Raw genomic sequence first — 16,220 nt, 5'->3', positions numbered from 1 at the left:
TTTGGACATAACTGACTCCCACTGTAATCTTCCACATCTGACTTTATGCATTTAAAAACATAATTTGAGAAGGAGTCTCGTGGCTTCACCAAACAGTGAATGGGGTCTAGGACAAAAAAAACCAAACAAACAAAAAAAAAAACACAGGGTAAGAAGCCCTGTCTTAATGATTTCAGAGAATGGTTGTCAGGAAAGTGCTGTGGGAACCCAGAAGTGCTCTAAGAAATGGGAGTGTGAAAGCACAGTGCCTCTTCTCAAAGAAAAGATCAGAAAGTGAAGGGGAAGGAGGAAGGCAAGGTTATATAGCTTTAGAAACAAACAATTAAAAAGGGAGGATGGGGAGGGAGGTGAAGGCAGGGGGTCTTACCATTTCCATGCCATTCTTCTTCATACGACGGCAGGATTTGAGGTAAGTGCGGATACGTTTGCGGGCTCGTTCCTGAAACTCAGGGAACTGGCGACTGCAGGACTCTATGATGGCCTGTATCTTCTCCTTGGGTTGCTTGGAGATGGGCACCATACGGTCCAAATTCTCATCAACGAAAAGACGCACGAACATCTGGTGGGAGGTGAGGGAGAATGGGAGAGCTGAAGGTCTTGAAGGGATGACAAGGAGAGTGGAAGCAAGGGAAGAGGGAGAGGTAGCTGGGGCTAGCATGAGCAGGGTGAGACCCAGGGTCCAGGTTAGGGTAGAAGGGACATGAAAGCAAAGACCAAAGCCTGAGCTTACATTGAAGGCCTTGAGACGCTCAGGGTCCATCCCCTCTGAATCATTCATCTTATCATTGTCCTCATGGTCATCGTGGTCATCATCATCATCATCAGCTGTGGGAGCCCGACCCACAGTCAGGTCCTCAGGGCAACCGCTGACCTCTGTTTTGATGGAGTCATAACTCCCAGAGCTATATGGAGGGGACTGGAGGAGAGAAAGGGATAGGGATTCGGTCAGTGTAAGCTGCGGGCTTCCAAAGCCTTTGTCCCTAACCCCCCACAATCCAGGTCCCATCTCTAGTAGCCATAGGAAATGCCCATGACATCTGTATGGAGGTAGGAATCCCTTCCTGCAAGAGCCCTGATAAGTGGTCAACCAGCCTCTGCTTCAAGAACTACTGTGATGAGGAACTTGCTACCAGCAAATCATTTCAGTTTAGTTAGCAAACTTTCCCTTATGTTAAGCAAAACTCTCCCTCCTAACCTTCCACTTCCATTTTCAGGTGGCTTCTTTCAAGCCATGATTATGTCATCCTGGAGTCTTTTTCTCCTCAATTTCTCCTTCACATTTGACACTGTGACATAGAGAGTGTGTGTGATTATCACTATTTGAAATATGAGGAAACTGAGACCAGATTGTAGGATATACCCTTACTTAAAGCCTCTTTGACTCTGTGGGACTCCCATAGTTGGCCAGAGTCCTAGAGAACCCAAATTCGAATGCTGGCCCAGCCAACAACTTTCTGGGGCCAGGTCTCTCTCTCAAGGCCTCAATTTACCATGTGTACAGTGGGGGGCGATTTAAATTACCCTACACTTCCTGAAGAGTTTATATCCTCTCTTGATCTGTTCTTAAATCAACAAGTATTTATCCAGTGTCTTTACATGTAGGGCAATGTAAAAAGGAGAGCAGAGTGTGATTTTCAGAAAAAGCACAGAAACTTTGGAGGGTTGCCAGAGAAAGGGATTCCTGCCACTGGCCAGCCTCCCACTGTCCTTTTCCCCTCTTTTTCACTTTAAGGTCTGTATTTGGCCAATGATTTCTCCCTCTGCCAGTGGTTGCCCCAATTCCAAAGTAAAACATAATCCCAAATTGACAATGAAGCTGCTGCCAAGTAACAGAATTCACTCTCACTCAGAAAGGAGAACCAAATGGCTCAGCAAAGATAATTCGTGAAAAACAACAGGATTCTGTACTTAAAAATAAGAGTGAAGCATTGATGTACTGTTGGCGAAGCTATGAATTGCTCCAGTCATTCTGGACTACACTTTGGAACTCTGCCCAAAAAGTTACTGAACTGTGCTTACCCTTTAACCCAGTAATACAACTTCTAGGCCTAGTGATCAGAGAAAGAGGAAAAAGGTCCTAAATGTATGAACACGTTTGTAGCAGCTCTGTGGCAAAGGACTGGAAGGTAAAGGTGTGTCTGCTAAGGGGAGTGCTTGAACAAACTGTGGTCTGTGAATCTAATGGGATATCATTGTGGTGTAAGAAAAAAAGAAAAACCTGGGAAAATGTGAGTGCAATAATGCAGTCAAGTGAACAGAACCAGCAGAACTGTTACCAAGTTGTTTTTCAATCACATCCAATTCTTTTTGATCTCATTTGAGGTTTTCTTAGCAAAGATACTAGAGGCATTTCTTTCTCCAGCTTATTTTAAAGATGAGGAAACTAAGGCAAACAGGGTGAAGTGAATTGCTCAGGGTCATACAGCTGGTAGATATCTGAGGCTAGATTTGAACTCGGGAAGATGAGTCTTTCTGACACCAGGCCCACTGCTCTGTGCCCCATGGCACCACCTCGCTGCCCAAGGAAGTGTACCCAGCGTGGTGCATTCATACCATCCCAACAACATGGTAAATGCAAACAACTTTGAAAGACCTAAGAACGCTGGCCACTGCAAAGACTAACTATGATTCCAGAGGAAGGCTGCTGCGCATCTCCTGCTAGATGAAGACTAAGATACTTATTTTTGGAGGTGACTAATGTGGGGATTTATTTTGCTTTATGATGTTTATTACAAGGGATTGATTTTGTTTTTTCTTTTCTCAGTTGGAGGAGGAGGTAAGAGAGAAAAAAATGAATAAAATTATTTTTAAAAATAGAGAAGGAGTGAGGATGGTAATGTCAGTGTTTTCCCATGGGGCTCCATAGTTCTATTCTCCTAGTATAGATTGTTCCCTTCAGGGAGTCTACTGGACTGGACCTAGGGAGGGATGAACTACAAATTTCCACTTCATGCCTAATATCATGGGTCTGTCCTAATAACCACGTTTAGGATAACAGGTAACTCCCAGCATTTGCTTTATTTTTAATCTCTACAGATTTTCTCTTTTAGCACTCCATTGACAGCAGTATAGCCCTTTGGGGCTTCCTGACTCCAACTGCAGCACTATTTGTACTAGCCCTTTGAGTGCTGCAGTTGGAGTCAGGAAGCCCGGGTTCAAATCTTACCTGAAACACTGTGATTTTTCTCTAAGGGAAGAAGGCAGGATTGAATCTACTCAGGAGGTATGTGGGAGGGAGGCCAAATATTCCATCCCTTGACACCCACCAATGGAGTCCGAGATCTTCCACAGTCTGGGAAGGTAAAGACTGAATCAGACTGTTCTGTTTACTCTCCCGCACACAGGCCACAAAGGGATGCTACATTCTGATATTTTTACACTTACACTCGCTCTTACCCCCTGAGGAAGCCTTTCTGGGTCTCACCTCTTCCCCCAGGTTTCACAATGGGCAGCTCCCAAGGAGTAGTTGACCTTTAACTGATACAGGCCAGTGGGTTAGTATCTGCATACAATGGGACATGGTCCACTAGTGGGATGGTAGATGGAAGTGTTGGACCATAGGTGTCTATCATTTGAGAGTTAGTTGAGTTAATGGAAGAGAGGCTTATCAACTGATGAATCTGCTCTGGCCATGACAGTGTGTGAGAGATTCTCCACTAAAGTTATGGAAGGGGGACTTTGAGATGCATGAACATTTGAAGTATGTTATGTTATACGAGAGGTCCCAAAACTGCACGGGAGGTGCAATTTTAAGCTAAAAGAGGCAGGTGTCCCCAAGTCCTAGTACAGCTTTTTTAAAGTCACTGAAAAAAGGGTCCAGAGTATTCCAAAAGTCTTAGTGCAGCTTTAAACTAAAGTTCAGAATTGGGATTAGTTTAAAGCCACAATCAAGACTTTTGGGATGTCCTATATATCAATGGATCTATGAGCCAAGCCCCAAGGGTGCATTCTGAATCCCATCTGCACCTTCAGACCCAGGACAATTCTTTCCATGGGTCCTGAGCAACCTTTCTCTAATTCTTTTAGCCCTTCACAGACAGCCAGGCAGCTTTTTGGGCACAGGGCATATAGTGTTGATTTGGAGTTACAAATACTTGGGTTTAAATCCTACCAGAAACACATATCAGCTACATGCCCCTGAGGCAAGTCTTTTAACTTTCTTCAGCCTCAGTTTCCTCAATTTACAACAGAGACAATAAAAAGGATCAAATGAGAGGTTATAGGTAAAGTCCTTTGCAGACTTTAAAGAACTGTATAAATATGAGTTATTGTTACTCACTCTATAAGCAACCCTTTTCTTAGTAATACTTGTCCCTGGGATTGGAACTATTATTACATGAATCTGTGTTAGTAATATGGATAAAAGAAATAGAATAACAACAATATGTAAACCAATGTGGATAAGTCTGATATAAAATCTCTTTGTCATCCAATAAAATAAAACACAAATAAAAAAATAAAGTTCTCTCCTAAGACTAAAACAAGCAAGAGTTTCTCCTTTCTTAAAGGGACTGGCTCAAATATTAGTTAGCCTTCAAAGTCCCTTCCTCCAGGAAGTTTTCTCTGTTCTCCCAAGAACACTCTCCTTTCTTCCTCTTGTCTCATAAAACTTCCTGACTCTTTCCCTGATTCCTGAGCACAAACTCCTCCTGAGCCACTCTAAGCACATTGCTACTCATCCACACACTCCCAAGACCTTGATTCAAGCCCGTCTATGTACAACTTTGATGTTTTTCTCCTCACTCACCTGGCTCCAGTTCAAGACTCCTGGTAAAACCCACTAGAAATCAAGGACCATACACAGAGACGCAGAAGAGTATATGGGAAAGAACCCTGCATTTGGAAAGCCACACGGTTTGAATTTGGTCTCCACTATGACTTCTGTGTCTATAAAATGGGGTTAATAATACTTGCATCACTTACTTTACAAGGTGTTACAAAGAAAGTGTTCTTTAAAATGTAAAGACTATAGAAATGTGAACTACTATTAATATTATTATTACAAAGGGAAAGGTGCTGATGTTCCAACCTATGCTGCCCTTCTGAAAGCTAAGGCTGTGGAACTAAGGTAAGTGCTCTAAACTTAGTATCTAAAGGACCTGAATGATCCCAGCTCTCTCTGACTACATGACCAAAAAGTCATGTAGTCAAGTGAATTACTTGAAGTCTATGGATCTTAGTATCCAAATTATAGAATAAAGGGTTTAGGGCTAATGTTTTCTAAGATCCCCTCCAGCTTTAGGGTTATGGTCAAATGGATTTCTTCTCTTATACCCACTTGGTTGAATCTAAGTACCCAGTCTCACTACTTCCGGGGAACCCTGTAAGGCAGCTGCCAGTCACATTTCTAGTTGGAGAAAGCTGGTGCCATGATCTCAACAACGTGGAGCTCCGCTCCAGCCAGTGCTTACCCCTAGACCACACTGCTGAGACAAAAGAACACGGCCTATGTCCATTCCTTTTCTGATAGCACATATGTGACTCATGGCAAGTTCAACTGACACTCATTACTTCATAGTCTTTCAAGCCTGCTTCCCTTCACCTGTTAAGGCCCCTGACCCTCATAGAAATGGCCCTATAGAAAAGGAGATCATAGGATCACAGACCTCAAGCCAAAAGGAACCTGGGAGGCCAGTTAGTCCAAGCCCTTCATTTTACTAATGAGAAAGTGGAGGTGAAAAGAAGACCACAAAGACTAAGTTATCATCCATGGGAGCTGTATCCATATCTTCTTGAGTCCAGAATCAGGGCTCTCACCAGTGTACCACCATCTCCATTTACAGATGAGGAAACGCCAGCAAGGTGGGTAAAAGTCTCACAGTCATGGAATCACATAGTTTCAGAACTGGAGGTGACTTTAAAAGACTGATGTTCTATGTAGGACTGCTTGCCATCTTGGGGGGGGGTGAAGGGAGGGAGGGGAAAAAAAAACGAAACATAAGCGAGTGCAAGGGATAATGTAAAAAAATTATCCTGGCATGGATTCTGTCAATACAAAGTTATTATTAAATAAAATAAAATTTAAATTAAAAAAATAAATAAATAAAATAAAAGACTGATGTTCCCTCAATCTGTCCAAGTGCCCCACATTGTACAGACAAAAAAGCAGAGATGGAAAGAAGTAAGATGATGCACTTGAGATCATACAACATCGTAGTGACAGCAGGGACCTGAACCTAGGTCTTCCAGAGGCCTTCCCGACCTCCATAGTGTCCAACATGTAGCTTCCTGACCTAATGCCAAATCTTCATCTCCACTCCCTCTAACCCAGGGCCTTTCTGCTGCCTCTGATTTAATCCAGACTCTGATCTGAGTTTTCACACACACACACACACACACACACACCCCTTTTTCCTCAAATCTGATGACTGGTTTGGACCCCAGGCGATCAGGCCATCAAGACCTTGCTCTCCCAGGCAGCCAGCTGTCCAACAACAAGGGGCTTACCTTACAATCCCTCACCAGTGCTGATTCCCAGGATTTTTCTAAGCAGGCAATAAGTCAAGTTAATGATGCATGGGACTTAGAGTAGGAGGAACCTCTTGACCAAACAGGGCCTTGAATCTATACCTCCCAACTCCCAATTTGTGGCTCATTCCTCTCTGTCATTCACCAATTCCTGGAATTTAATGAGTTTATTTTCTGGAGAGAGATCACTGTCAAGGACAGACAAACTGCCTCTCTTGTCCCAAGGTCACAAAGGCTGGACTGAGAGAATGGAGCATTGAGCCCTCTTTCCTGAGTATTTCAATCTTCCTGCTAAGCAGGCTTCATGTCTTTCCTCCACCTCCAATCCCCCAATACAGGAGTCGTCCTTAGGATCTGCTAAAAGTAACGTTCCTAAACCCTAAGGGAATCTTGTTCCCTTAGATTGCCATGAGCTTATGTGGCACCTGAGTTCAGACCTGATAATTAGGATATCACCACTGGCTCAGCCCATGTTATCAGTCCCCCCAACACTGAATCAAAATTCATATAGACTAGTTGGAGATATGGTCATCATCATTGTGATTAAAATGTCTGAGACTTATAAACAACAATAACAACTACTACTACTACTACTCCACATTTATATAGCACACTCAAGTTTGTAAAGCTCTTAACCTCTGTTAAGTTTACTTACGACAACTATGTAAGGCAGCCTTTATTGCTACTATCTCCATTTTATAAATACGGTAATTGAGGCAGACAGAGATTAAATGTTTTGCCCAGAATCACACAGCTAGTAAGTGTCTGAAGCAGGATTTGACCTCAGATTCTCTGGAGCCTAAGCTAAGGACTCTATCCATTTTTCCAGAACACTGTAGGTAACCCCAAATTTGTATTCCAACTTCCTGGGGTAAAACTCCAGCTTTTCCACTTATTCTCTGGTTAGTCAACCCTGTTTGACATCAATTTCTTCATCTGCAAAAGCGAAGGGGTAAAACTAAATGGCCTCTAGGGTCCCTTTCAGACTCTAAATCTATGGCACTGTGATACAAAGCTAATACGTAGTTTGGGAATTTGGAGGATGCAGATGACTACGGGGCAGAGGAACTTTCTGTGTGGTCTTTGTCCAGTGCAGAAAGGAGTGGCTATGACCTGTACCTATGGACACTCTGACCAATGGCCTAGGATTGTGTCCTATGGATTGTGTGACTTTGAGTGAGCTGGGTTTCCTTTCTCCATTTCAGTTCAAAAATAAGGGCAAGAATGTCCACTCCTGCCAACTTTATGGGCTGTTATGACCTAAAATAAAAACAACTTTTTGTTCCAGGTGTACCAGCAACCTAGTATCAGATAAGGAGATCTGGACTTGGAATGGGCAAGACAATTTGTTTCTCTGTCCCTCAGTTTCCTCCTCTGTAAAACTTAAAGAATCATAGAAGTGTAAACAAAAACTGCTTTTATTGCTACCTTTCTTGTGCAGGCCCTGAACCCAGCACACTAAATTTATAGGAACAATAATTTAAAAGCAGACTCTCAATTTCCTGGAATTAATATTAGTGTGAAAAGAAGGAAAGGAGGCTCATGACTTTATGTGCCAGAGCCTCAGTTTTGGCCCAGGGTCGGTCAATCTGTCATCCAGACTTACCTCTGGGGTTGTCTTTACAGCATACTTCACCCTGCTCCGAAGCCCATCGGCGCTGCAGCTATCTGCTGGGTAAGAGGGAGGGATATGGGAGGGTGGGAGCTTGTCACAGAGGTTGATAGGCTGGTCCTCCGTCGATGCTGTGAAGTCCATGGGGGCAACGGTGCCATTACCATTCATCTCGGGGAAGGAGGTGTCCCCCTGGGTACTGCTGGAGGTGGAGGGGTTCAAAGTCGAGGAGCCATTCCCACTGCAACTCTCTGACGAGGAGTCATCTGAAACAAGAGGGGCTGAGATTGAGTGTGCCCGATCAGAGCCTCGCCCTGGAATTGCCCATTGGTCCCAGCTGTTTTTCCTGAGACTCAGGCATGCCATAGGATCTGGAAAGGAAGCTTAATGATCAGCCCAATCCCCTCTTTCTCAGAGAGAAAACTGGGGCTCGAAGGGGAAACAGCTCATCCAAGACCAGGAAGCAAGCCTGTGGCAAAGCCTATCTGCTGACTGGCCCCACCCCAGGCATCCCCAGTTCAAAAGAAGAGGGTGAAAAGGTGCACTCTTAATCAAGAGGAGCAAAATCCACGCTTCTATTTGGCAAAGGTATTTGGCAAAGCATTGGGACAGGACTAAGGAGAGTAGATGACTCCTGATCCTTGCAGCTGAGGGAGTCACATCAGTAGGATAGGAAAGAGAAAGAGTGAAAAAGAGAGAGACAGAAACAACCATGTGGAGAGGAGAGAAAAGAGGAGGAGGGAGGGAGAAGAGGGAAAGAATAAAAGAGAGAGGGAGAGGGAAAGAGTAGAGAAGAAGGAAAGAGAAGAGGGAGGGAAGAAGGAAAGGAAGAAAAAGAAGAGAAGGAGGAGAACGAGGAAGAAAGAAGGGGAGAGAGAGAGGGGGGGGAATAGAGAGAGAGAGAGAGAGAGAGAGAGAGAATGAATGAGAATTCTCCCCTCTTTGATTCTCTTTCCTTAAAGACCCCACACACTCCTTTCATCAAGATTCCTAATGGTACCAAGAAGGCTCCTTGGGGCCAGGGGCAGCAATTCCATTCCGTGAGAAAAGGTTCACTCTTGTGGCTTCCTCTCCCCCAAACCCAGAGAACCAAACTCCCAGCCCCCGAGTTAATGGACCTTCTGCTCTGAAGACAGAGCTGGGAGGGGCCCCAGGGATGGCCAGGGCTCTCCTGAGCCTTAGATCCAACACTCCCGTCTAAGTATTTCTTACAGCGCCTGTCACCATGGCACCTATTAGGGAAATAATGGGAGGCCCCATTAGAGTCTCAGAATTGAAATGTTATCTCCTTTGACAAAGATTCACTCACCCCAGTGCCTTCTTGAACGCATCTTCCTAATAACCTCTCCATGAAGCCCTCTGGATGGGCAGGCAGCCACAGACCTTAGCCTTTCTCCAGCACTCTCCCTCGGTTTAACTCAGTTTCTCACACCTAGCTCCAAATTATTGTCCTGAACCCTCTTGGTCTTGGCTCTCATGTCCCTTCTCCAGCACGGCTGCTTTCTCTGGCTCACAGCCCCCTACTCCGCAGGTAGAGACAGTCCCTTCGCTCCCGTGCTTATAATCTTCCTCCATCTCAGGAGTGCCAAACCACTCCTTCCCCTCCCACACTAGCCCCCTTTACTCTGCACAGTCCTTTTCTTCCCACACCCACCTGCCATTGCATCCCCCCCATGCACCCTCCAACTCAGCTTCTTCCTTTCTTGCCGCCCCCACCCCCTCTACCTTAAGGAGGGGTCCCCATTGTCTTGTCACCCTGGGGAGGGAGAGTAGCCTCCCACCTTCTTTCTCCTAGCTGTCTCCCTCCCCTTGGGCACGGGCCCCTGCCTGGTGTGTCTTGTCTGTCTGTCTCTCTCTCACTCACACACACATACAGAGTAACCTACCCACCCTCTGGCTCATGCACACAATCTTTCTACTAGCTATCCTGCAAACACAGCCACCCACATTCTGGGTCATGAACAGCTTCTCTGTCTCTCTGTTGCTCGCTCTCTCTCTCCTTCTTCTCCTTCTCCTCCTCCTCTCTCTCTCTCTCCTCTCTCTCTCTCTCTCTCTCTCTCTCTCACGCATGCACACACACACACACACACACACACTCTCTCTCACACACACACTCACACACTCTCTCTCTCAGTACAAACCCCTCCCTCCTCGCTCTGGCTCAGGGAGTCAGCCTCTCTACCTTCTCCCTTACACACCTCCCCACAGTGTCAGCTTACGGGTACAATCTCTGACAGGGATGGGGGGAGGAGAGGGAGCTGCCTGTATCTGTGTGGACACACCCTAGAGGCAGAGAGGGAGAGAGGGAGAGAGAGAGAAAAAAAAAAAAGACGGGATATCCTGGTCAAGATGGGAGTAGTCTGTTCCTCCCTCCTCCTCCTAATATCTTCCTCCCCCTGTGGATTCCCTCCTCCTGCTCCATCCTCCCTCCTCATTCACTCCCTCCACCCCCAACACACAGCAAATCCTTTATTTCACCCAGCAGAGCTTTGCAAGGGCCAGGGAGCGAGGACTTTGGGAGCGATTCCTTAAGAAACATCCACGGCCCCAGCCGGGATCCAAACAAAGACGCTGCTGCTGCTGCTGCTGGTGCTGCTGCTGCTGCTGCTCTGAGCCACAGGCAGATGGCGGTCCCCCCCCCACCCCCCCGCTTCCTGTTCCCTGCATCCTCACTCCCTTGGCAGGACAATGGGGGGGTCAGGCAGCCGGGAGCAGCCTCGTGTCACTGTGACATATGGAACTGTGGCGCATGTGCAGGGAGTCCAAAGGTGTATGTGTGTCTGGGAGGAGGGAGTGGGGGAAGAGGGAAGGAAGGAAGGGAAGAGGAGGAGGAGAAGGACGAGGAAGGGGAGGAGGAGGGGGGAGGGGGAAGAAGGGGAGGAGAAAAGGGCTCTGGCTACCACTATCAGCTGGATCTTTCCCTTTCCCTTGGGGTGATGGGTAAACTTTAATCAGGCCACTACAGAGAACTTTGCAGGGAAGCCTTGTAACTGAACAGAGCTCTGGCAGTCACAATGGGGATACCCTGAACTCAACATAAATCCATATTCCCCCCCTTCTTCTCCCCTCTGATAAGCTGTACCCATTCTGGGTCCTTAAGCTCCCCTCCCCCTACACTCCCCCTCACCCTTCCTAACTGCTTCCAACCTTATAAAACCTCCCTTCTTCCTCTTCCCTTCACATTCCCATCCCCCCTGTGCTGATCGGATTAAGCAGCCGAATGTGGCCAGCCGGATGCCCACCACTGGCTTTAAGTACCCCCCCTCCCTCTTCTCCACCCCCTCCCCCACTCCAGCTAACTGTGGCAATGGGTATCCTTTCTGGCTGCCTTGTGTCCCTGGAGGAGAGGGGGAGCAGCAATCGAATGAGAGAGAGAGAGGAGAGAAAAAGAGAGAGGGAGGGAGGGAGGGGGAGAGAAGAGAGCAGTGGGGGAAGGAAGAAGGGGAAAGGATGAGAGACAGAAAGAGACACAGGAGGGGGGAGGAGAGAGAAAGAGACAGAGACACAGAGACAGAGAGAGTGAGTGTTGTATGAATGGAAAAGAGGGTCCCAGGGTTGGCAGTACACATTTATATTGTATTTTATCATTTACAAAATGCCTTTCTATAACAGTCTAGAGATTTTGGGGGAAAAGCACTAGATTTGGAACCAGAAGACCCAACTTCAAATATTTAACCTGCTTCTAACCTAACTATCTAAATCACTTTCCCTCTGGGTCTCAATTTCCTTAGGATCTTCAAGACCCCATCCCTTTCAGTTCTAAACTTTCTTATCCTACATATCACATCAAGATCAGTGGACTAGAGATCCCAATTACCAATTTTTAAAGATGAGAAAATAGACAGGGAGATTGGGTGACTTCTCCACTGGCACATAACCCCTAAGCGGCAAAGCTGAATCCACCTCAAAAACTCTAAGCCCAGCACTCTTGGATGCACTCCACAAGAGGATAGTCTGAATTGGATTCTCCGTGAATCTCAAACTGAGAGAAAAACACTTCCCAGCTCTCCAGAAGTTAAAAGTTGACAAGGGAAGGGAAGGGACTCACAATGCTGTGAGTCAGGCAGTGGGTATAAACGTGAGCTGACAATGGTAACAACTCACATTTATACATACTGTCATCTCCACGGGGCTGTGAGAAAGACTGCACTTTGTAAATCTTAGAGAAATGGGTGCCATCCTTGGTGCCCACCATCATGCTGTACAAACAGCCAAGCCATACATAAATACCCGCTAAAGGCAAGCCTAGGAATCTCGTCCTGTGCACGATGCTGGGGCATTGGGGGGGAGCTGCTCTAGTCTGCCCTGGCTTGGGTCTCATCCCATCGATATGCCCGGTATATTTGGCACACACAATCATGCTTGGCTAAAGCTCCCATTCCCCCCTGGCTAAGTTGGGGAGGGAGGGTGGGATCTGCTAGTGTCTATTTGGAAAGGAAACAGCCTGCCTTTCTTTAACATTAGGATGAAAGAAAGCAATAGTCACTTCTAGGCAATTTCATCCCACTCCCCTTCCCCACCTTCCAGGGTCAGCCCAGGCTCCCAAGGGAGCCTCAGGCCCCCTCCGCCTTTCTCCTTTCGAAAGGATTAGGGAGACTTACTCCCCAGCTCACAGGCACACACAACACACCAGGGCTAGAGTCAGCCGGGCATCGCCACGGCAACAGAGTGGCTCCTCAGCGAGTGGCCAATCAGGGACCTCCCCACAGGCCAATTGGAGATAACCCAGGCTGCCTGTCAAATGAGTCCTAGGGACCTCTCCTGGCTCTCTGAAGGGCTAGGAACAGACACTCCCCTCCTCCCAATAGCCCGGACCACCCAGGCCAAGCCCTGAAATCTGAGCTGTCTGCTCAGGGGGGCAGAGCCTTGCTCACCAGGGCACCCCGAATTCTCAGAGACACCTGTGGGGAGGGCAAATGGGGGAAGGGACCTAGAATGGGCGGGGGATGCTAATCCCAAACATATCCTAATTCCTCCCTATGCCCTGGACCCAGTCCTTTTTAATTCCTTCTTCCCTATTCAGGACCATCATCTTTAGAAAGCCTTCCCTGATCATCCTAAGCTATAGCAACCTGCTTTCTTTCCTCTGAGCTCCCGAGGCATTTCTAGTCTGGGAGCAATGACTGACTCTTGCTCATTAACCACTTCACAGGTGTTAGTTTAGCTTTCTCCCCATTCTCCCCAGTTTCTGAGCTCCCAGAGGGTAGGGGCTGGATCCTAGGTATTATAGGATTTAGAGTGGCAAAGAATCGTAGATTCATCAGTGGAACCCTCTTAGTGTATGAAAAAGAAAACTGGCCACAAAGACCTAAGTGACTTGAATCTGGTCATAGTGGTAGTAAGCAGCAGAGATGGGATTTAAAATCAAATCTGACTCCAAATCCAGTACTCTTTGATGATGGCAATCACCCCAACTGGCCCCTCCAACTGCTCTTAATAATATAAACAACAACAATATCAACAATGCTAAAACCAACAAAAAAACTCACATTTCTAAGAATGGTCCAAAAATGGGATGTGGACTGCCTTTAAATGAACATGAGAACAGTACATCACATTTATGATCCTTTAAGGCTTGTGACTAATGGTAGTCTGCATGGTCACTTGTTGGAAACATTGTGAAGGGTGAGAGCATGAAGTAGGGTGCAGGGATTGTACTGGCGGTCTTTTAAACCCCTCCTAACCAAGATCCTCAGGCCCATAAAGCTGATCATGGCTCACAAATTGCCTTGGCGACCTTTATCACATTTGAACCTCATAACTTCCCTTAGAAATAAATAATATATTCACATTCTCATTTGACAAGAAACTGCTGTTTATAAGTGACTTTTCCAAGGTCACACATCAATCAGCAGAGCCAAGATTTATTTAATAAACATTTATTAAGCATCTAATGTATCAGCCATTATACTTTACAAATTTTACCTCATCTTATCCTTGCAACAACCATGTGAAGTAGGTAAAACTCTATTTTACAGTTGAGGAAACAGAGGTAGACAGAGGTTAAGTGACATTCATGGCCACTCAGTAAAGGGTCTTGAGACTGGATTTGAATTCAGATTTTCCTGACTTTGGGCTCAGTTCTCTATCTACTTTGCTACCTAACTGTGTATCTGAAAAACATATTCCTAGAAAATAAATTTATATAAACATATACACTTTTGTATATGTGGAAAACATATACCTAAAATAAATTTATATAACATACATATTTATGTGTATATGTATACATGGAAAATATGTACCTAGAAAATAAATTTATGTAAACATACACATATATGTGTGTGCTTATATAAGCAAACACATACACATACGTATGTGTGTGTGTCTATTTGTATATATGGAAAACATACTAAAAAAAATCTATATAAACACACACACATGTATACACACAAATACAAAAAATACATACATGTATATATGTGTATACACAACAGATACCTAGAAAATAAATTTGCATAAACACAATACACATATGTGTATTTATATGTAGATATATAGGGGTATAGGTGCATATGAAAAATATACACCTAGAAAATATATTTTCTACACACATACATATGCATTTACATGTATATGTGTATGCATATATGTGTATTGTGTATATATACAAACATACATGTATGTATAGAAAACACCTAAAATAAATTTACATAAACACACACACACATATGTATGTATGTATACATATACAAATATATGTATGTGTGTATATGGAAAAACATATACCAAGAAAATAAATTTATATAAACATACACATTTATATGTATATATGTGCATGTATACACATAAATACATACATAAAGCAAGGATTTTCCACGCATACATACATAAAAACAAATTTATATATTCACACATATATATGCATATATAAGGAAAACATGTACCTAGAAAATAAACACATAAACCTTTATGTGTATATGTATGTGTATACACGTATATAGTATGTGTGCATACTATATGTGTGCATGTTTACATGTGTATGTGATACGTGCATATATAGTATGTGTATTATACATACATGTAATATACACTCACATACATATATTACTTCGGGACAGAAGGCTCTAGCAACTAGGGGGAGGAGAATAGTTTTCCTTTAGGAGCTGGCTTTTGAACTGAATTTTGTAGAATGTTAGGGATTTCAAAAAGTAAAGGTAAAAAGGGACTGCCTTCTAAGCAAGGGAGACCCCCTGTGAAGAAGCACAGATATACAAGAAACAGCAAGGTAGCCAGCTTGGCTAGAATATAGAATGTGCTCAGGATAGTGACATGCCGGACAGGTTAAAGCCTGATTATGAAGTGCTTCCAAGACAAACAGAGGAATCTTTGTTTTACTACAGGCAAGAGGGAAAAGCCAAGCCATGGTTCTCCAACTTTAGAGCTCTTTCCCACCACATCACCATGTTCTTGACAGATCTACTTTCCCATCTATCACAATTTTTCCAAAAAGGTCCAGCCTCCCAGGTAACCAAACTCTCACTCATTCATGTAGGCTTCCCAGAAGCCTTCACTTTTTCCCATGAGGATGTCAGCACAGCACAGGACAAAATCCCACCTTAGATCCTTCATAGCTGAGAGACCCCATACTAGTCACTAAACCTTTCTCAAACTCAGTTGACTCATCTCCAAAATAGAGATAATGAAAAATGTAACACTTACTTTATAGGGTTGTTGTGAAAATCAAATGAGATAATACATGTAAAAAGCTTTACAAACCTTAAATCACAATAAAATATTGATAAATAATAATGGTAATAATAGTCATAATGAGGAAGTCATCATGGAAAAATCGGCCATGGGCAAGTAGCCAGTCTTTCCCACCAAGGCAGAGAAACAGATGAAATTTATATCAAATGAAATAACATAAGTAAAGTGCTTTCTAAATGGTATAGCACTATGCAAACATGAGCCATTATAATCATTATTCTGGGGAGCCAGGAAGAAAAGGACTATCCTGGACCTGAAATGAAGAGTCCATTTCAGACTTTGAGAAATGGGACAAAGCATATTGTGATTTCCTGGTACTACTGACTCCAGAATAGGAATTAGACTTGGCTCTTGTATTATCCATCCTGGCTTCTGGCTTTTGCCTCTCAGGGTATCAAGTACCTAGCTGTCCATCTCAGCTTTTAGTCTT

At 44.6% G+C, this 16,220-nt stretch overlaps 1 protein-coding gene across 2 annotated transcripts in view; it reads right to left on the bottom strand.

Annotated features, from left to right (window-relative positions):
* The window catches only part of NOL4L (nucleolar protein 4 like), a 201,382-nt gene that overhangs the window by 20,000 nt on the left and 165,162 nt on the right, over window positions 1-16,220 (bottom strand). For both annotated transcript variants that reach the window (XM_051979386.1, XM_051979387.1), the window contains 3 exons: window positions 8,075-8,346; window positions 731-916; window positions 368-559 (listed from right to left, as the gene is read on the bottom strand). In XM_051979386.1, the coding sequence (XP_051835346.1) occupies window positions 368-559; window positions 731-916; window positions 8,075-8,346 (650 nt within the window). The remainder of the gene's footprint in view (window positions 1-367; window positions 560-730; window positions 917-8,074; window positions 8,347-16,220) is intronic.

Source organism: Antechinus flavipes, chromosome 2, assembly GCF_016432865.1.
Source record: "Antechinus flavipes isolate AdamAnt ecotype Samford, QLD, Australia chromosome 2, AdamAnt_v2, whole genome shotgun sequence".
Taxonomy (NCBI): Eukaryota; Metazoa; Chordata; class Mammalia; order Dasyuromorphia; family Dasyuridae; genus Antechinus; species Antechinus flavipes.
The sequence above is the reverse complement of the archived record's forward strand: the minus strand, read 5'-3'. Positions and strand labels throughout refer to the sequence as shown.